General features: G+C 39.1%; 1 protein-coding gene across 11 annotated transcripts in view; it reads right to left on the reverse strand.

Annotated features, from left to right (window-relative positions):
- RAPGEF6 (Rap guanine nucleotide exchange factor 6) overlaps nucleotides 1-22,390 on the reverse strand; it is a 124,491-nt gene that overhangs the window by 87,159 nt on the left and 14,942 nt on the right. For all 11 annotated transcript variants that reach the window (XM_042014659.1, XM_042014660.1, XM_042014658.1 and 8 more), the window contains exons 2-4: nucleotides 12,352-12,422; nucleotides 11,678-11,734; nucleotides 10,653-10,736 (exon numbers count right to left, since the gene is read on the reverse strand). In XM_042014659.1, coding sequence (XP_041870593.1) covers nucleotides 10,653-10,736; nucleotides 11,678-11,734; nucleotides 12,352-12,422 — 212 coding nt within the window. The remainder of the gene's footprint in view (nucleotides 1-10,652; nucleotides 10,737-11,677; nucleotides 11,735-12,351; nucleotides 12,423-22,390) is intronic.

Here is a 22,390-nt window from a genome sequence, read left to right on the forward strand (position 1 = left end):
CATCTATAGTAAGAAACTCAGAGCTCAAATTTTCATGCCTTCTTTCATGCTTTTTCCACACACCTTGTGATCCAGGCATGAGAGTCTTGTGTTTTTGCAATGCATAAAAGAATGGCTAAACTACTCTCACTCTTACAACAGTTAATTCAGTTCAGAAAATACAGAAATGCCATTTTCAATGTCAGCTCCAACATTTAGGTGAACTGAAATCCATGTTAAGATTTCTCTACAAACTAAAATCCAAAGTGAGACCAACTTTGCTATGGGATCATTTTCAATTAAAAAAAAAAAGTTAAATAACTTATAATTCTATTCCTTATAGTAGAAAACTAAAGACAAGAGATATTTTTTCCAAAACACCAAAATTATAAAGGAATTATGTGCAACTGGAAGTTTCAGGTTTTGCACCTTTTTAAAACCATAAATGAAATAATCATTACCAGTATTATCACAAAACAGATTACCATTACTGCTACATCCCCTGTAGTTAGGAAAAAGCACAATTTCCTGCTGCAGGTTGTTCAAGCAAAGTATTTTTGTTGTGTAACAACAATTTATCAAACTCCTGGAGGTCGAGGAGGAGTTTTCTTTTTTGTTTTGTTTTACATAAACACATTCCTCCAATTCAGCCACTGTCCAGCCTCCCTCTGCTTATGTTGCAGCATTTGCTAATTAAGTAATGGCAGTAAACACTAATAAGGACAAGAACAGTGCTTGGAACAAAGGTCACTGTCTTGGCACTATCATTTCTGCTCCATCAGGCACTTTACAACAACCAAACACTTGGAAAAGGATCAGGTTCCAAAGACAAAACCCACCCCACTAATCCTAAAGAATAAACTACTCATATTAACAACTCAATAGGTCAAGTTTAATTATTTCCTTGTACACAACATGAATGGCTTCTTGATTATTCCACAGCAGAGCTCCTTTTCCAAAGGAGGAGGCCGCATATGGTTTTTCCCCAGCCATAACAACCACTGTGTCTTGAAAATACCAACTTTTAACATTCTTAATTAACATACACAACATGTTCTAGAAACATGGGGTTTAAATTTCTTAATTACTTATTCCATATTTTTCCTTTAGAATACAAAATGTTTAATTTCACTATCAGTTAAGAGGTTTGCTGACATCAATATACTTCACTAATCTGCCAATTATAATCAAGGCCTCAGAACAACATTCATTCCTAAATGCTTGTAAATGGAAAAGGTTCAGATGAACAAAGCTTTGAAAGTGGAGGAGAGAAAACACACTTGGAAACAAGAGCAAACTTTGACATGGACTATTCTTCCAAAGAGGGAACATTTCTGCGACAGCAAATTACTTGGAGAAGTCTTTAGCTGGTGATTAAAGAGCCACTCAAACCTGAACCATGCTGTTTCTTGAGAGAGCTCTGGAAAGTTCATCTAATTCTGGAAGAGATGGGGCAATCTTATCTTTTGGTACTAAAAGACAACTGGCATCAAGAACACAGTGTTTTTTGCAGGAGCTGTTATTACTTAGTCTTTTTGGTTACCCACCTTGGCACCCAACAAGATCGTGACCACGGACGTCCTATCCCAGGGCCAGGTTTGCTTCCTGGAAAGGTCCAACCCAAGAAGCCCATTTCAGTGCTTCTGCTTTCCAACCATCACAGCAGCTTCCCCAACCAAAAGCACATCCCTAAACACTACATCCTCTTGATGTCACATGTGGCAAGATACATAAGAAAATTGGCAAATACTGACTAAGGTATAGCACATTATACATGCTTTAGTACTTTAAGCAGAGTGGGGAAAATAATCCAATTAAAAATTTAAATTAACACTGAAAGTGTAAGAAAACATGAAACTAATGTAAATTAAGCTCTACTTACAATTTAAAAATTGTCAAAGGACATACTACCACTGATGTACCATTAAAGCTTTAAATTATCAAACAATTTAATTGGCATTGTTAACAATGTGTGATTTAAATAAGTCTGAAATTTAATATAATTCTATAGCTTCCCACTGCTGGAAGCCAAGAAAAAGTCAGTAGTATAAAATTGCATTACAATTTTTTTTTATTTATAATTTTATTGTATGCTCTCATCACTTAATATTCATCTATTTCATCTGCATCATTAATTTTCACACACTCACTCAACGGTCTGCAACACTGTCATGAAAAAAATGGCTTCCAGATATCAAAGGAAGCTTTGTTTATCCTTCATTTATGGATGCCTCATCTGCAAGAAACCTTGTTTTCCTCCTGATTCACTGCTACTCAATTAAAAATGCTTAAGGAGGTGTATCATCTGAGAAAAGAATGTAAGTTAAACTGGCATGATACCCCATACCAACAACTGTGCTCAGGCCATGGATCAGACTGGAGCTACTGAAATGTAGAAGCCCAGGACCACAGATAACAGGATCAGGTCAGGCTGGACAGGGCTTGGAGAAACCTGGTCTAGTGAAGTGCATCTGCCCATGGCAGGCAGCTGGAACTGGATGAGCTTTAAGGTCCCTTCCAAACCAAACCAGTCTGTGATTCTGTGACAGTCCTTGGTTCATCTGTCCCTCTTCCACTGTATGATTTGCTCATCTCTCTGCAACTGCAGAGCACCTTAGAAGTGCAGGCACCTGAGTATGTGCCTGACTGATACAGGGATACAGGGAATGGAATAAAATTAATCACAGGAGGGAGCCTTCTGTATCGGAGAATACTCCCATTTTCACACTCATGCTCACTCCCCAAAACAGGAAGGTGTTAAAACTTCTTTAAGGTACTGGACCTTTTATAACAAACCTTACTTTTATAAGGCAAACTATTTAGAAATGCCTCCAACATAACGTATTTTGAATGTAGTTCTTGAAACAGGATGTGCACAAACACAGCTTTCTGAAAAGAGATGTTTTGAAAATTCTCATATCCAGCTGTTCTGCAACCTGAGTATTTGGTGATAAAACACACCTGGAACGACAAGACTGACGAATTTAAGCAATAGCTATCACATTTTACTCAAACATTTCCTGATATCAATATGCTCAAGTTATTCAATACTGATAGCGCCTCATTCTGCATTACTCAGAATATCGTACATACATTAAAGGTAAAAACACAGCCTGTCCTGAAGAGCTTTCAGCCTACACACAGATGGAGGCTGAGACTGAATGTCTTATTATTTAACACTAATTAGCAGGCATCTTCAAATTTACAATATTCTACTACATCCTGAAACAATGTTTTCAGATATTTCAGACATCAAAGCCATCAATGGCAGGATGTCAAGCACTTTACGTTCTGTTCTGTATTTTCCAGGAACTATAAAATCATAACATTATCCTGCCTGTATAAATTGGTGTCAATAATGTACAGTTATCTGTGACTGTCAATAAAGCTACCTGCAGGAGTTTTACCTGCAGTAATACTCAGTACTGTATTACATGTAGAACAGGGCCAGGGTGCTGATATACCAGTTTATCAAGATAACAAGCAAAGCGTTTGCAGATACTTCGTTTTTATGAATATACTTGTCTCTCAAACTGCCTGTCTGCCTGTCAGGCTGCTTTTAGGTACATAAAGATGAAGATAAATTGTACTCGCCACTGCAAAGTGAATCCCATGACCCCACTCATCCAGTAACCTGGATGCATTTCTTCAATGCAAAAAGATTTTGTATGGAAGGGCACAACTGGGCCTGGAAGAGACAAGATGTGTAAGGAACAGACACGTTGTTAGGTTGTTTTTTTAACAGATGAAAACGTGTTTTTGTGCAAGTCAGGGAGGCCTACATGGGCATATAGTAACAGGATAAGGGGGAATGGCTCTAAGCTGACCTAAGTAGATTTAGAGGAGATATTGGGAAGAAATTGTTTACTATAAGGGTGGGTAGGCCCTGGCACAGGTTGCCAGAGAAGCTGTGGCTGCCCCACCCCGGAATGCATTCAAGGCCAGGTTGAGTAGGGCTTGGAGCAACCTGGGATAGTGGAAGGTGTCCCTGCCCATGACAGGCGGTTGGAATTAGATAAGCTGTAAGGTCCCTTCCAACCAAAACCATTCTGTCATTCTATGAAAAGCATTTCATTTTTCCACTCCTTGCAGAGTGCCTCTTCTGCAGAACAGCTATTCCAGCAAACCCCTGGACATCTAGTGCAAAGTTGCTGTTGGTCAGATCCAAGATAAAATCCATTCCATTACCTATGAATGTACCACACTAATATATTAACGGCTGGAATAACCATTAAACACAAATCTAAACATGTAATTTTATACTTAAATTTCTTTGTCATTGATTGGGAAGTAACACTGAGGGAAAACCTGTGAAGTTGCATAACAAGCAGTAATAGTCGTGGTGACTGTGGATAGAAAAGTCAAGATCTGCCCTTCCTGCACTGCAGTCAAACACAGGAGTATACTCAACATCAAAATCCTCATGGGAATAACCTGTTTTTCTCGGCATCTCCATGGAGGTCTCAATTTCACTAGATTTGTCTCAGCCCAACCATGATCTGAAGAATGGGGGTGGTGGGGAGTTGCCTGAGGCTACAGGTACATCAGGAGCCCTCAGCAGCTGTTGAGCAGCCCCAAATGCCTTTATCTGTGAAACAGAGCAAGGAGATGGGGAAAAAAGGTCCATCAGCACAGACCAAAAGTTTCAGCAAATGCAAGTGGCAGAGTTTACGTGACATCATATGCTGTGCAAGTCCTGAGCTCTTCAAAGTAACTTCATTAGAAAAATATTATAATACTTAACTCCATCAGGAAATGGTTTAAAGGAAACCAGATACCACAAGATATATGGCTGAATGCAAAATACCTATTTCAATTAATGCTCAGTCATCAAAATCCATTTCTGCATTAGCTCTTAATAACAACATTTAGCAGGTTTCTCTCTTAAGCCTGCTGAAGTTTTAATTGGAAATTATTTCAGAGGCTGTGTAATGCTACTCAATCTACCAGCTGCAAGCTCAAGATCTCTGTATTAATTACTTTATACTCTGAACGTGATGACCCTTTGGGGAAGCCTGTGTCTCACTTACTGCGCAGCTTTCCAGCTATTCCAGATCATGGGATTGCAAAGTCTCAGTAAAATTGTATTTTAGTTATAAACAAACCATACATAACCCTCTCCTTCTAATTTCATTTCTCTTGCACTTTAGTTTAGCCAACAAAAAATTCTTTCTGTGGCACAATCAGCATCCGTTGCGGTCCATAAAACTTCTAAAGGGTAGACTCTGTAAGGAACCATGAACCGACCAAAATGGAATTACTGGTGTGGGGGAAACATGGACAAGATTTTTTGGCCATATAGTTGTGACAGGCCTGAACAGAGTCTTTCTTCATTTTCTGACTTTCTTAGATTAGTCTATGTCAGAAAAGATGCACCGTGTCCTCTTAGTCTGCAGCATGCTCCCAGCCCTTACGCAACATCAGCACGCCCAATACAAGTTGCTGCACTTAAGGAGACCAGGACACAGCTTCTCACTAGTGTGCTGCCTCTTCTCATCCACATGCCCTTTTCCCTCAGAGTACTTTCATACCAGCACTAGCACTGCCAGAAGAATTTAAATCTGAACAACTCTATCTGAATTAATTAGTTTTACAAACACATTTACTGACAGCATTCCCAAGTTGTTGGTTCACTTAGTGGCTGTCAGGCAATGCTACAAGTTACAGCCATCACTTAACAGAAACACCCAGGGAAAACATCACCTCATCCACAGCCACCAATGCACTGCTTTTATCCTGTGCTGAGGGATAAATCTCTCAGACTTGATAAGCACAGGGATGTAAGCCTGAAGCTCTCTTTAAAAGAGCAGAGAAAATAATCCACAACAGTTAGTTGGGAAGAGCTTTCTAGTGTGAAGCAAAAATACACTCAGGAGTATTGTATTGTGACTGCAAGATTTACAGTCACACAGTAAGAAACTTAAATCCCAATGATGGCAACAATTATCACAATTCAGAACCTTATTGGCAACTGCCAGTTTGTCAGAAGTTAAGTTTACTGTATGGCAGCAGTGGACTGTCATACATGGATCCAGACCATGGGAGCTGAGGGAGGAAAAGCACTATCCACACTCCAGACATAGGGACTGGATGGACATGAGAAAGAGGAAGAGTAGAGGTTGAGAAGCACTGGGACAGAGCTTGGATACAGCAGGCACAGTCTGAACACAAAGCAGTATTCAAGTTACACTTGGAAAGGAAGGATCAGGGGAGAAAAAGACCAGTACTCCTTGCACTGGCTGAAGCTGGCAGTACAGGAGCTCTGAGCCACAAATATACTTTTGCAGTGAATGGTACAAATTCACAAGTATTTGCAGAAAGCAGCACTACAAGCTTCAGAAGGAAAACTAATCTGACTTTAGATGGTACATTTGAGGTATAAATATGTTTGAGAACAAAGTTACATACATCAAAATTTAAATTATGGCATTTTGTTAATCTTTAAATTCTTCAAATTGAAAATCTTTAATCTCACATTCTTATTTTCCAACACTGACAGTCCTGTAAAAGCACAGTATTTTCTGTGCTTCTGGCACTTCACGGAGAATAGATGCAAACACTATTAACAGTCACAGTAAGTTGCAAAATATAGTAAAATATTGTTACTCACAAATACTAATACAAAACAAGCTAAAATAATTTCAACCCAAGCTGTTGTTCATAATGCAAAACTGCAGTTCCTCTTTCATTATGACCATTTTCTTGATCTAAGCATTTGTGTCTTCTCCTTTTACTGAAGAAAAGAGAAATGGCTTATTGAGTCATTGACGCACCTACAACTCTCATGATAAGATACCACACAACCATGAGGCCATTTTAAATAAAGTAATTGTTTTTAGCCAAGAAATGCGCTACATGAATAGAACAATGATTCAAATTTTCTCCATTTGAGAGATTTTGGAAAGGCTGGGAAAAGAGAAGTGTTTGTTGTAGTAGACTACATCTTGAATGTTTCAAGACTTTGTGTTTTTCCCTTGGAGGTTCAATTCTCACAGCTGTAGGAGGCTGTCAGCCACATAATTGGCTTCAAAAGCTCCAGGCCCTTGATATATCTCCTATGGCTAATCTTGCTGTGAGTAATCTCTTTCAAATATCCTGTTCACATGAATTATCTTCATTAACAAACAAGGTTAAAACACAAAACCTCTTTAACTTGCTGACATGATTTTCCTTCCACAAATCTGTCAATCTTGTTCTTTTATTCCAGCCATTGCTTTCATGTTAGAAGCAAATTCTTCTCCTCCTATGCCAAGTCTATTGACAAATCCATTCTCCAGGCAATAGGGTACTCAAGATTATGCCGTCTTTGTACCTGGTATTACTGACTGACCTGTCTCTTACCTTAAAAATCTTGCAGGGCTTGTCTCATCATGAGCATCAGTGCCGGAATATTGAATAGATTTATTGTACCTGGATGCAAGTTTTACTCCTCCAATTTTTAAACCAATTTCTGAATTACAACTTGTATTCAAGTTCATCAAGCCAATTAAAAAAAGCCCTTTTCAAGCACAGTGAGGCCCAGTTTCCTCCCTTACTCATTTCAAATACTGAGACAAAGTTAATAAAGCAGTAATTGCCCACCTCCTTATGTTTTCAAGGGGTTAAGCCTCTTTCAGGCTGGATTCCACAGAATATTTTATTTCAAAGAGTTCTGCAGAAAAAAAATAAGGTTTCCCGTAGTTCTGATAGATAGCGGATGACAGGACATGCCAAAAAGCAGGATAGCATCTTCTCCAGGTTAAGTTTACAGTTGTCTACTACAGTCTCCTCCTATCCATCAAGGTAATCACGGGGCAGACAACAGAAAAAAGACAAGCATTTTGAGGATGTACCAGGAAACAGTTATTAAACCATCACCACCTTCCAGTGGTAACGATTATTTATGGAGACTGCAAGGATCTCACTAACAATCAATTGTAACAGCAGCTTCTTATATAATTGTTAAACAAAAGTTGCTGGGCAGTTAGTTTCTAGTGCAATGCTCAATTTTGAAAAACAAATGCTACATAAAACAAATTGAAACTAACAACTTTACAAGAAAAAGGGGCCTTAAACCCCACTACTGCCCAGAAAAAAGCTTCCTCTAATTGAGAAACACTGATATCCTGCTTTTACAAAGCAAACTACTTTATAAAAACTGTTCCAGTATTCTGAAAAAAACCCCTAAAATGTACAGAAGTCCTTTAAAGACAAAGCGTTTGTCAAATATTCCAGAGGACAAATATGAAGCTGAAATTAGCAACCTGACAAAGAGGTAACTGGGGAGTGGGGGGTGTTATGAAGTACACAAGGACTGAATTTCAAACTAGAATTTGCTAACTATGATCTGTTTTACAAAATGCCTCCACCTACCCAGTTCTTCCAGAATAACAATTATTCAAACTTTGCGTTTGACCTTTTCAGAGTTCTAGAAGGTCTCCAGATTAAAGCCTAACTCCTCATCTTTGGTAGTTACCACCTTCCTCCCATTAAGGATTTTATTTTGGTCCTCTTTCATTTACCTGCCAGCGAACTCAATGCCATCATTAGTCTCCTGCATCACTCCTGTGCAGAACACACCTGTCTCTAACCTCACCCACATCTGCTCACACATTGATATATTTATACCATATTCAACAGGACAAACAGGTAAGATTTATCTGATGCCATGTCTGGGCAGCACTAAGCCTATCAGAAACCCAGGTGGCGGAGAAGTGTTTCCATTCCCTTCAGCAGCCTCAGAATACCTCAAAAACGTGGTTTTCATTTCATTCCCTACTCTTGTCCACTACTTTCCTGCTATGAAAAAAACCAAAAAAGGACAGATAAAGCAGTATCCCACACAGCATACTCTCCCATAAAGTTTATTTCATGAACATATTACAGGTCTAGGATCATATTCTCATGAGCCAGAGAGAACATGGCAACAAGTTCTTATCTTTGTTTCCTGTGATACAGGATAGCTCTGTAATACCTGAGGCAACGAAAATGAAGGCAATATTGTGCTGTCTTACAGATGTGTAGTTAAGCCTCCTTTCAGAATGACTCACATAATCCGGAATTTGGTTGGGGACAAAGAATAACGAGTGACATTATGTATTATTTCAAATGTAATTAAAATGCTGCTAATTACAATTATGAAAGACTACTACTAACTTATCCAAGGCACTATTTCATTTGAAATCAGCCTGTGTCTGGTGACTGCAGCTCCCCCAACTAGAAATGTGAGAGGTAAGGTATTCAGACCATGGAAAGTAACTGAAGTTTATCCCACTCTACTGAAGAAAAAATAAAAATCATTATATTTAATGCATGAACACGAATGTATTTCAAATGAAACGGAGTGAGCTGAACACCCTAGGTACCCATCAGGAGTGCATTCTTCTCCTTTCTACATGATCTCACCACCTAAGGAGACAGAACACCCCAGGAACCACCCCTTGTAAGCTGTAATCTGCCAGCAGCTCCATCCTTTCACCATCTAACAGCTATTTTACTGCATTATCCATAATAAATCTAGCTGTAATCTTGTGAATTAACTATAACAGATCTACTTCGCTTTTTTTTTTAAGGCACAAGAAACCTTACAAGCAATGGTGCTTGTAAGTGACTTACCCCAAGTTTCACAAAACCATGATTTTAGAGAGTTTTTATGCAAACAACAGTGTGCCATGTCCTCACTTCTGGTACTCCTGAACTTATCATTGACTCATCATAATATGATTTTGGTTGGAAAGGACCTTAAAGCACATCTTGTTCCACCCCGCTGCTGTAGGCAAGGAGACCTTCCACTAGACAGGGCCACTACAACACCCGTCCAAACTGGCTTTGAACACTTCCAGGGATGGGGCAGCCACAGCTTCTCTGGACAACTTCACTCGAGGACCTTCAGTCACTCAAGGAGCATTAAGTGTTTAATATCCAGCCTACAGTTTAATGAGTTGAAAAATTCAGTCCTACATGTTCTTACTAGTACTTACCAAGAAATTCAAGTATATGGAAATGTGTGTAAGCTGGAGTTGGCATTAAGTCTATCCACTCACGGTCAGCTCATGCTGAGTCAAATGAAACACAGTGAAATACACTTCTGAGTGATGTACAAGATCAAGCAGAGTATTACTCTGGGTACTCAGGGTATTACTTGCCCAAGTTCAGCTCAAGTCTAATAACGTGCTTCAGCGAAAGCATGTCAGTGTTCACTGTGCCTCAACCTCTAGACACAGACAGGCTCCCGGCATAAGCTGCCCACAGCTGATGCTGCTGGCCCCTTCTTGCTTCACATAAAAATCGTATGTGCCATTAAATACAGCCTCCAACGAAATGGCAGAAGCTATGTGATCTGCAGTCGTATTTTTGCAACAGGGAACTCTATCCAGGACAGTCACACAGCACAAATTATTCAAAGAGACCCCAAGGTAATAAGCTGACGACAAATTCTCTTATAAACTTAAAAAGCCAAACTAGATTTGAGTGCAGTATTTCACAAAGAAATTTCAACATGCAGGAAAAGTCTGAGAAAATTTAACTTGAATTAGCTGAACATTTCTTTCACTATCAAGCTCTAGAAAAACAAAATTATGAAGTTATTTTTAAATTCTTTAAAAATTACAGTAACACAAATACATAGAAAGCATTTATTAAAAAAAAAAAAAACTTGCCTTAAATAACAACAATAACTCAAAAATTTTACATACCTGCATGGTGGCAAAAACATTGAATCCTTCATGAGCACAGATCCAGAAAGCAGGATGTACCAGCATCTTGCAATAGTTTCTGAGCTGTAAGAAAAGAAATCACTGATATGTATTTCTCCTTACAGTACCTGAGAAATATGTTATCCAAAATATTATTGCAGTAAAATAACGATATACCATTCTACCAGTTTGATATGTAAGAACCTGGGAACTTTAACTGGACAAGGATTATTTTTTTAAAACATCTACATAAAGAATGTTTCTTATACTTTACGTTTTGACATTTAAGTCAGCTTAAAAATTTACTTTATTAAAATGAAATTTTTAGTGAAAAAATTTTATTCCAGTGAAAGTATACATAAGAGCTATAACTACAGGACAGCACACAACCCCCCCACACAGATACTGACCTGCTACTGGAGCAGGTGTGTGTCACACACACCCACCACACCAACTAGCAGGTGGAATCTTATTTAGACTCAGGTGTGCTGGAAGCTGTGCCTTATACAGAAAGCTAGGGGATAAATATGCCATAAGCAATACTAAAATATGAGGAAAATAAAGGTATATTTGCCTCCCAGCAAGAACCTAGAGAACTGTAAGATAAAATACTAAATTTTGCAATGTAAAGAGATGGTGTTTGAGCTCCATCCCTCTCCAGTACAGGCTGCTTCGACAAGCAGCCGTGCAGGCAGTGCCAGCTTCAGGGATACAGTGCCACCTACTGAGTGTCACCAGGGCTCCCACGGCTGCAGAGGGGACACTGCCTGCCTTTCAGTAACACCTCGTGTTACTGACACACACACACACCCCCCTGCCCCCACTCTGCTGTCCCTGGGAGCTGGGCTGAAAAGTCATGGGCACCTCTCAAACATCAACACTGCACTACTGCTACAACCACCTCTGCCAAAGCTTTTAACCAATTATTGACAGAGACTGAAAAGCAAATTACATATTACAAAATGCAAAACATTGAGTTTGCTCACATTTCTGCTGAACAACTCCAACAAGTGCTATGTACTCACCAAAAGAGAACTTGGTTGCCCTTGTACCTCTCATAGCGGGCACTTGACGACATTATTCTGAAGGAAGAGGAAGAGAAGTTTAATTTCAATTTTAATCCCCAAAGATCATAAGCCATTCATTACCACATTTCAGTAAAATCACTTTCAGGCTCTAAGACCTCAAATTCAACTATTTTTTTTTTGTTCTAAACAAAGTATGTGCTTAACCAGAAAATTCAAATTATTACGGTGTTCCTCATTATCCAAAGAGGTAACATACAGCATGTTCTCTAAATGTTTAAATCACTCCCACACATTGGAATTACCCATAGCAACAGAACTGAAGGAACTAAAATACTTCCAAAGCGGTTTTTATGTTTTGTTGGCCTTCCATTTTATGGATTCTGAGATCATCTGAATGTCTGAAGCATTAAAAAGCTTTTGTAATCTGGAGTTAAGACAGGGCACTGTCTACACAGTCTTTTGTAGGCAAATGGTAGTATGCTCTGCCTTCCTTCTTAGAAGAGCTAATTCATTTAGAATCTATGCCACATTATTTGCAGTGACTTAACTCAGCAATGGATTAGGCCAATGCTCTGCCACCTCAAAGTGCAGGCAAACAAAAGCTCTGCTTATCTCCACAAAAAGTCATAGATGTAAGTGTGCTAAAAAACACTAACTGCAGAGTACTTCACCTTAGCTGATGTTCTCTGAAATGTGAGAGTATGTCCAGTCCATGAAGGAAAGAACAGATAGTATTCAAGTCCTAAAAAGAAAGAGAAAAAAAAAAATACAAACATAAGCAACCTCATTCACATCTAATCACTCAGTGTTACTTTTCAGATTCTGCAATAAATTACACAGAATTATAGAAAGCCCAGATTAATAGATAGGTCAGGACACACACAGATTTGAAGAACCCTGTCTACACTTGAGCTGTGGAAATGAAAAGAGTGACATCCAACTGATGCATAAACACTGACCTGAAAAAAAAAAGATTTATTAAATATATCTCTGAAAATATTATTTATGGGAATGGATACAGCAGCAAGCAACACGTGGAAGAAGATAAATAGAGCAGGCCTGTTCACCCAAGGTCAAAAATTGTTGAAACCTTCTCAGATCTCTTTAAAGAAGAAATTTTTTAAAAACCAGTGAAAACCTAAGCCACTCTACAGGGTGCAGAGAACCACCACAGTACCTTTTCATAGCAAAGGGGTTATGTTTAGAGAGGAAGAACTCTTTCATGTCCACCTCAGACCTAGCTGGCAGGCCCATTACAAACTACACCATTCTACTGCCTCTCTTGCTTGGCCCAGTCCATGTCTAGAGGGAACATCAAAAATTACTCTTTGGCAAAGATGAAAACAATAAAGCTTTAGAGGTCTCTCCCTCCTACTATCACTAGTCAGCACCACATCAGTGTCATCCACTAGCAACCACAGAAACAAAAATATTAAAACATGAAGATTATTTTGCTTTATAAACTGAACTTTACACAGAAGCTGTAATTAGGAGATACAGCTGTTTAAACTTCTCACCAGACAGAATCTTCTTCAGTCACAAAAATATCTGTGCTGATGGTGCAGACCACATGGCAGGGAACAGCTCACTAGGGCTATTCATCACTTAATTTACTGTCCTGAACAGGTGGGCTGTTAGAATCAAATACATGCACAACAAAATCATTATACATCATAGAGAAGTCTCTCCAGCTTGGCCTTGGAAAGCATGTTCTGAATTTTCAAGTGCTGCATTTATACAGTGTTTACAAAAGATAAATCAGTATGAATGCTGGCCTCAGAATTTACAATGGATTTACTTCAGAAAAGTTCTTTGGCTTCATAGTCCATGTTTAGCAATATAACAGATATAGACTGCTGTATCAAATGAAAGGTCAGATGTAATTGCAGGCCATGTAAAACCAATAAAACTCTGAATTTTTTTTTAAATGCCATTACCAAATCCTATGAAAATTAAACAGAAGGCCTGAATTTGTAACACATTTATAAAGCACTCATTTCACACAGTCCAGTATCATTTTAATCCTCCAAGCTGCCACAAACATGATTTTATTAGTGAAATATCCAGGAGCACTAGCTATGGATCAGACTTCAAACACACCACAGCCTGTCTGAGGTGGGCACCTGGCAGCCAAAGGGTCATTTCAGGTATCCAACAGCTCCATTACTGAGCTTTCCCTGTTTCTGAGCAGGGAACGGCCTCAACTTCTCCACCTGAAAGCATCAGGCACAGAAATGCAGCAACTATATACTCAGAGCATACAGTAGCTTAGTAGTTAACAATATCTGACTCCCAGGCCAAAAGAAGAACTGTAAAAGTTGGGTAGCCAGGAGGGAATCATTATTGGGTATTAAAATTAAAGCTGAATTTTTTAAGTCTTCATAACTCATTATGTCTATGTAAGTTTTCCTACATTTTCCAGTATTTTTTTACATAATTGGGACTAAGATGTAACGGAACATCTTGAACATGTTTTAGATAAACAGTTCTGTAGTTATGAGTTACAGAAAACTGTAAGCAGAACAAGAGCTTATGTTCCCATTTAATCACAAAGCTTTTAACTTCTGCATATGAAAAATGCACATCCTGACTTGTAAATTATTCTCTACAACTCCCCAGAATGCAGTCCCTTTGCAAGTTCACTTGGCCTGGACTGACTCCTGCACTCCACCTGCAGCACACAGGACTGCTGTACTGACCTACTGAAGGAGCTTGATGAACAAACAGTTGGTCAGTTAAAGAGATAAACATTTCCTTAAAGGGATACATATCTGGAAAGCATCCCCCAACTCCAACTTCATCTGTTGCGATGAGCAGCAGCAGAAGGAACAGCTGAGCAGAGCACAGCAAAGGGAAGGCAAAGGCTCCTATTCCCTCACCCAGCAGAAGGCATTTAACTTATACTGCCCACTATTACTGTTCTGACGTTGATAAATGTAATAAACTACATGATTAATGTAACTCCCTGCCCAGCCAGGTGACACATCAACAAGCTAAACACATTGGCTACTCACACAGCAGTTTCTGTAGGTGGTTTTAAATCAGGATCTGTAATGCTTTCCCTAAAAATACCTGACTTTTAAAGCCCCTCTCCTAGTCATGCAGAGCAGGTGATTTTGGGTGCCACTGAGAAAAGAGCTAGCTCAGCAATCTCCTGGGAAGGGCTGCAAGGTGCCTCTTTCTGCCAGTGCATCGAATGTACCCATCCAATGTGTCTTCCATGTCTTGGTGAAAAAAGCCTTTTTTACTTGTTTAAATAGATACAGCCAGGTAGAATTCCTCCGCTCCCTCACATGCCACTTCAGATTCTAACAAGAGAGGATAGAGTAACATGTGTTGTATATATCCCAGCTTGTCCCAATAAAATGAAAATTACTTATCAGTCATAGTTTGTGAAGTTTTCTTCAACATTTCCAATTCATTTCAGACAAAGTGCTTAAAATAGCACTGAAATAACGTTTGACATGCTGTGTTTAGAGACTCATTCTGTATTTTTGCTGGCAAGGATCAATTAATCTGAGGCTGGCCAGAGATGGGCAGGGGCTGTGGCCACCTCGTGGACAGAGGCTTAAGTCCAGCTGCACCACACTCCCTAAAATCCTCCTCCAACAGAGCTGAAAGCATTTATGTCTCTAACTCAAGGTTTACAACAGCTTCTAATACAATTTTCAGTTTTATTTTTAAAAACAGATTTATGTCACCACAGCAGTTATAAACAGTGGACAAGCACATAACCTCAGTACAAAGGGTAGAGATAATTTTCATAGATACTTTCAGATACTCACTACAAAAAGTGATGCCAAAGGGCAACACTCAGCACCATATCAGCAGAACACAAAGCTTTTCCTGGAATTTTAGAGCCCCTTTCCATATCCTTCCTTATAGTCCCTTTACTTACTTCTTTCTGTCAAAATCCAACCGAGACACAATTATTGATGAAACACAATTTCTTCACATGCTGTAAACTGAAGAACAAGATCAGTATGATTTTATTTTGCAATCTTCTCTTCAGAGCTTTTCATCAGCTGAAACAATAGCTGAAACTGAACCACAGGACCTACCTGCAAATGCTATACCCACACAGATTCTTCCCTCTTTGTCAAAAAGCAACCTTAACTAAGGTTATTTACGGAGAAAGTAACTCACATCATCTATCCACCTAGCTAAAACTGCAGCTCCAGTAACTCAAGGGAAGGTGGGAAACTGGGCAAAGAATAATCAAGCAGTTGTTAATCCTGTTAGAAAGGAGATTTTCTATACTATAGAGAGGAAATATGAACACTGCGACTGCAGTGATCCTGCACTAAGCTGCCTGGGACAGATCATTCTTTGCCTCCAGTTCTCACAGCAGATGTGTTTAAAAAAGCAGAGGACATCTGTGTCTTCAAATTCTTCCCATGACGGAATACACTCTAGAAAACAGCGTGTGCTTCAGCAGCAGTGCAGAAACCAAGGGATGGCTCTGCAGATGACGCCGTTATCACAAAAGCATGGCCACCAGCAGCCTCAGCTTCCTTCAGCACCAGTTTTTATCATCTCCAGCACACACATCCTTCCAGCAAAAAGCTTAACCAGCTGCTAAACCAAAGGTGGTATAAAACACAGAGATTTTAGTAACAATATCATATTATATAAATACATATTCTTTTATGGTAACATCCTCATCCCAATATAGTTTGAAGTGAGCCACCTGAATACCCAGACCACTTCTCATTTTCCCTGCCAGATGCTAACCCTCAGAGATCCCATAAGAGGGGAAAATAAAAGCAGCATCAACTGAAAGCTCACCACACAAAAGCAAAGCCACCAGCTAACTACCACCATCACTCATTTATCCCAAAACATTTCTTTGAAAGTAATTTGCTTCTACTTTTTTTTTTGCAAGGGTGGTGAAAAATTAGTATCTTAATTGTTAAGATGTAACTTTTTAAAACAAAGAAGTAAGTACAGTCAGCCAGAAAAATCATCACAAGAATATAATCCAAACTCAGAGTTGCTGAGGAAGTGGTGATCACCCTTAATTTCATTATTGGCATCTTTTCAAAATATGACCAAGATCTGGATGCTTCTGAACAAGCACCACAGTGCAGCAACACCAACGATAAGCAAAATTTGCAAGCATGCATCATTTCATTTTGCTTCACCCTCTTCTCACCCAATCTCTGGCTTTTAATCCAATAAGCAGCTTTACAAAGCTTGGAATTAAGGCTCCAGTGGAACAACAGTGGTCTCGAACATGGAGTTCAGACCACAAAGTTTCCCAATCAACAACTCCAGCGAGCACAACTGTAATTCCCATGAGCTGCATCCAGATGCTTTAAGTCTGCAACAAGGTCCAGGACAAATCCTCCTGCAGTGTTAAAAGCAGGTAAAAGCAGTGTGATGCTCTGAAATGAGGATGGAATGACTGCATCAAAAGCAACTTTGCCCCTCAAAAACACAAACCAAAAAACTGATACTTCACTTTATGTGACCACATCCAGGTGTTCCAGTAACATATCATTATTATTATTATACACTGAACAGGAAATCTAGTCTAAGGAAAATAAATTGTTCTGAAATGACCTCATAGTTGCAAATTCTGATTAATCTCACGTAGAGACAACCTCTCTTTGTAATCAGGTATTAGGGATGCTGAGGAAGCCATAAATCCCCACAGACTCCTTTCAGCACTGCCTGTCATGTTATGTCCTTCATGCCAGCAGGGAGAGTCAGCCCAGTTCCCAAACAGCTGCATCCAGCCCCAGTCAGCCAGCACCAGCCATGGGACAGCTGCTCACTGCAGCAGGGCCAGGACTCCGGGATGCTCTCAAATCCCAATGAGCCTGGGCTTCATAGATACCCAAGATCCACCCTGAACCTGAAACAAGGGATCTCAAAGAAAGCGGACTGGCAACTATTTTTCAGTCAGTCCAGAGTTTTCGACTGTCAGGGAACAAGAAAAGAGCAAAAACCTGCACCACAGCACCAGCACTTCAAAGCCGCATGTAAAACCAGCTGTGTCAGCAAGTTCCAGACAGATTGCTCTCACATGCAAACCTGTCCCAAAGAGCCGCACAAAGCCTGTCTCTCAATCCACCCCAAACACATTAAATTCCTGTTGCAAGAACATATGCTTGGCTCACTCGAGGCTCCCCACACCCAGCCCACACAGGCTACCAAGCCACCCAGGATTCCTGGGGTCACACACAAGAACCTGCTTCTACAGAAGCACAAACGATGACCAATGGTATTTTGCATCCGTACCTTTTCCAAGCTAAGGCAGTTGGCAGGATGCATATTTTATATGTTTCAGGGCAAACAAAATATTAGTATTTTCTAAAGATCTGTTAGAGGTTCAGCCATATTACTGAGAACATACTTCAGAAGAAACAGACATACATTTCTGCCTTTGAAACAACAATTAAACCATATGGCAACAGCTTCCTAAATTCCAGTGGCATTCAAAAAGACTATCAGGTACAAAATCCTCCAGGGAAGGAAGCTGCATGGTTGAAAGGTACCTTCCTGTTTGTATGCTGCTTAGCTGCTTCTCCCTCTTCAGTGCTGTGAGCAGAAACAGAATCAAGCACTCACTTGGTATCAGGACAAGGATTTTAATAGACTCTTGGACAATCTGAATTTCTCTGTATTAAAGTTATTTAAAGTGCCTAGTAACGCAAAAAGAGGTGATTCTTGGAGCACAGAGCATAAGTTGTGTAAGCTCTTAAGTGGGAGGCTCCCTCCAGCCCAATGCCTTAACTTGCTTCTCAGTGATTCAGCAGGCTCCTTATAGAGATTGAATGCAGCTTTTATTAGGGATCCTGTTAGGCTCAATAAAGACTTTGTCACCCTTGGGGGGATGTAGTAGAAGAGAGGAAATGTTACTCAGCACGGTTTATGGTCTTCATTGCTTCCCTTCCTGTTGCTTCATCGAAGGCTGGAATCTGCGCTGTTTCCTTTAGTCTCCGTTTAAGGCCAATTGTAAAAATAGTACGCCCAAATTCTTTCCTGATACTGTAATACCAGAAATAGAAATACAGAAACATGCTGTAGTTCTCTGATCCGTATTTTACACACTCAGATAACTACACAGCAAACGCACCAACTTTATGGATGCTGGTTCAAGAAGCCCACCCTACACACTGTCAGCTACCCCCGAAACTTGTGGGAGGAGCAGTAAAATCCACTCAAACATATGTAACAGAGTGTACAGTTCCTAAACTAAAAGGAAGATGATGAGATGAACTGGAAAGCAACTCCTTCATCTTATTTACTGTCCTTGCTCAGTGGCATAGACATTGGACTTCAACAAAAATGCAAGCAATGCAATAGAATGTCAGCTCAGAGCTCTTTACTTAAAGTAACAGTTCCCTTTAAAGTAGCCTCCTATTTAGTTGGAGGCCACTTAAAAAACAAAAATAAAAATGAAATACAAGCACTGAGGCACTATTAGGGAAGAGAAAGGATGGATTAGTCAGTCAGACAAATGAAAATGTTATGAATGAAGGCTGTTAAAGTACCTTGCAGAGAATGACAGAGTTTAAGCAGCACTCCTAAGGAATGAAGCCACAACATTCCATGTAGGAAATGCCACCAACTCAAAAAGCCTAATTAAAGAACCTTTCATGGAACATAACAGCAAACTCCCGTATGATCTTACTGTGTGCCCGAGACTGCACACAGTAACATTTGTATACAATAAACTGGTTCAACTACTTCAGAGCTATATTCCATTATTCAGACAAAATGGCATCTTTATACAGGATAAAAGAGATGAAAAGAGACTTCATTTCACTCTTGTAAACCCAAGAAGCAATTCCCATGCACAGCATCCATTATTAACAGTATAGCCACAAACAGAAAACTAAAATCTGGCTCTTGTTTTTGCAGATAGTAAGAAGTAACATTTGCACACTTAGATTTTTATCTTATTTTTTGTGAAAAAGTAGAAAGTCACTCAATGGGGCCAATATAGTTTCCTTATATATTATTTTCTAATATTTCATTATAACATGCACATGGATACAGGCACAGACTTGCACTCCTAAGAATCAAACTGAACTTAAGAAAATTTGGAAAAGCTGGATCTTTAAAAACAGAGACTTGAGAGCCACTATTACAGTTTATTGATAGACTGAAAATACCTCAATTCAGTGGCATACTTCTAAAAAGAAAATAAAAGAACTGAAGTCTTTCTATATGAAAATAAAACAAAAAGTTTCTCTACTCACCAATCGCTCCCCACACCCAATCCAGATAAACACCTTCCACCTCAGAACCCTGGATTATGTTGATATAGGACTTTGGTAGAAAGAGAAACATTTAAAGGAATGAGGGAGGGAAAATTTTATATTATTTTTACTGCTGTTTCATCACAGAGTCAGCATTTCTGGAACCCTGACTTCGCCAGAGGAAAAAAAAACTTCCTTTGGAAAAGCTGATTTTGCAGAGTGAAGTTCCAAGGGTCCTGAACTGGAGAGACAGAACATCAGATGTCACTGCTCCAAAGCAAGCAGCTCATGGAGAGTTTTGAGTATCTCAAGCACTGTTCAGCCCTTTTTACAGTTAAGAACAAACATACAGCTATGAAAAACTGCCTTCAACTAAAACATTACCATAAAGTTCCCAGACATACATTACTTAATTTTAAAATATCTTTCAGACTTACATACTGATAACAGAAAAACAAACTGCCTCAAAAACCCTGAGCTCCTGAAATTCAACAGGATGAGAAGCACAGAATATACAAAATTATCAAAGAGCAAGACTTTATACCAAACAGTTTTAAATAATACAAAGATCGTAAAATCAGCCTCCTAACCCAGGCTCTTGAAAAATCCACCCCAAAAATGGGCAATTTCAGGCTTCCAGTTTAATTAACAATTTGTTAGTCAAGCAGCTGACCACTTGTCAGAATTACCTTTCCTTCCAGAGGACAAGAATCCATCAAATAGCAATATTTCAGTTAAAACCTTTTGATCGTAACTCCAAAAACATCAGCTCCTCTGATTCACAAACTCCCTGCTCTTTTCAGAGGAAAAGTGTCAACATCTGAAATTTCTTCTTAAGAAAACAAGGAATTCTGTTAGGAAAGGTCAGAACACTGAAACATTTAGAAAAAAAAGAAGGTACATTCTCATTAAATAAGAAATTTGGTACGGAAACCTGGGGATGAGGAGAGAGGAGGTGGAGGATGAAATCCAAAGGCCTGTTCTATGCTTATCCATACTGGCAATGAGGCTGAGTGCAGCTCAGACATGTTAAACACCTCAGTTGTTACCTACACATGACTTTGCTCTTACTGCAGAAAATGCTCTAGTTCTTGTTCTCTTTCCTCCCTCCTGGACTAGCAACTGCTGGTTCATATTTAACATATAAACACTCCATTGTCAATGTTTTCATCACGTTTTGCCCAATGTACCTTTGCAGCAAGTGAATGTTATAACCGAGCTCCCATACTACAGCTCAACAGGTATCTCATACAGAGAAGGACTGACAGACACAATAACAACACTTTACTGCAGGTTTTTCCATCATATTGATTGTCAGAGTTTTATACAAATGGGTAAGAATATTTATGATTTTTCTGTGTGTAATTTCTTACTTCTTTGTGAATTAAAGCAAGGAAAGATCATGTCTGTCCAGAAATTAAGTCCTGCTAAATAAATAATAGTGAAGGCAAAATGAGATCATTATCAATATTGTAATTTAAATCACCCACTCAGTATCTAGGTAAGGGAGAGGAATAAAGCTCTACTAAATGCCTAAAAATGTTTCGGTGCATCAGTAAAACAGGAAGAGAATGATGAGATTATAATTGGAGAATAAAATATCATACAAATGTAATGCTCTCCTTCAGTCTTTTTCAATAAAACCACTGAAGGAAAAAAGAAAAATCAAGCTCCAGATACTTTATTCCCATAATAATGTCATTATGAGCTATGAAGGAATTCCTGTAGTGGACAGCAGTAATATGATCACCAGTAATTACTTCTACATCCTGGTATTAGGATACCCAAGCACTAGCAAACAGAGCAATCCAAGAAAGTTACTGCAATGTATAGGAGGCGATATTTCTTAGAGAGTCTAAATTATCCGAATATAGATTCCCACAAATTTTACTACTGCCTCAACTACTACAATATCCTCTCACACACTGAGAAAGGTTAACATGCCTGTGTTCATTGTGCCCACATAGTAGCAGCAAATATACTTATATCCCTCACCAAAAAAAAAAAGAAAACCAAACCAGAAACCAAAACCAGGATTAATCAGTAGCTCTTCGCACCTTCACTCATAACAAAAAAATTAGCCAGATTTATCTCACTGAAACATTTGAATGCAAACCACCATGGCAAAACTCTAGGAACTGATGCTCTGCCACTTTAACATTTACCTTTGTATTTCTCAGCAATACCTGTGCCATAAACCACAAGCTTACAGATTCAAACTGAGGAGCTACATTTGCATATGCATATTCATCTAGCTAGGTTTCAAGTTTGAAATCAAATCAAATAAATGTCAGAGGTACAGATAACTGTGCACTTCCCTAGTCATTACATTGATCACTGATGCATAATGTTACAAAGGGAATAATTCTAATTAAGAAAATTAACAACTTCAACATTAGGAAGAACAACAAACAAGCATACCGTTAACAGACTGAATCAACCACAAGATAATATTGTTACTCAGGAATTTCTAGCTCCAAATCCTGCAGCCTACCCA

This window comes from Corvus kubaryi, unplaced genomic scaffold, assembly GCF_017639235.1.
Source record: "Corvus kubaryi isolate FWS band 111438036 unplaced genomic scaffold, C.kubaryi_AGA036_p1.0 split2-37374, whole genome shotgun sequence".
In the NCBI taxonomy this organism is placed as follows: domain Eukaryota; kingdom Metazoa; phylum Chordata; class Aves; order Passeriformes; family Corvidae; genus Corvus; species Corvus kubaryi.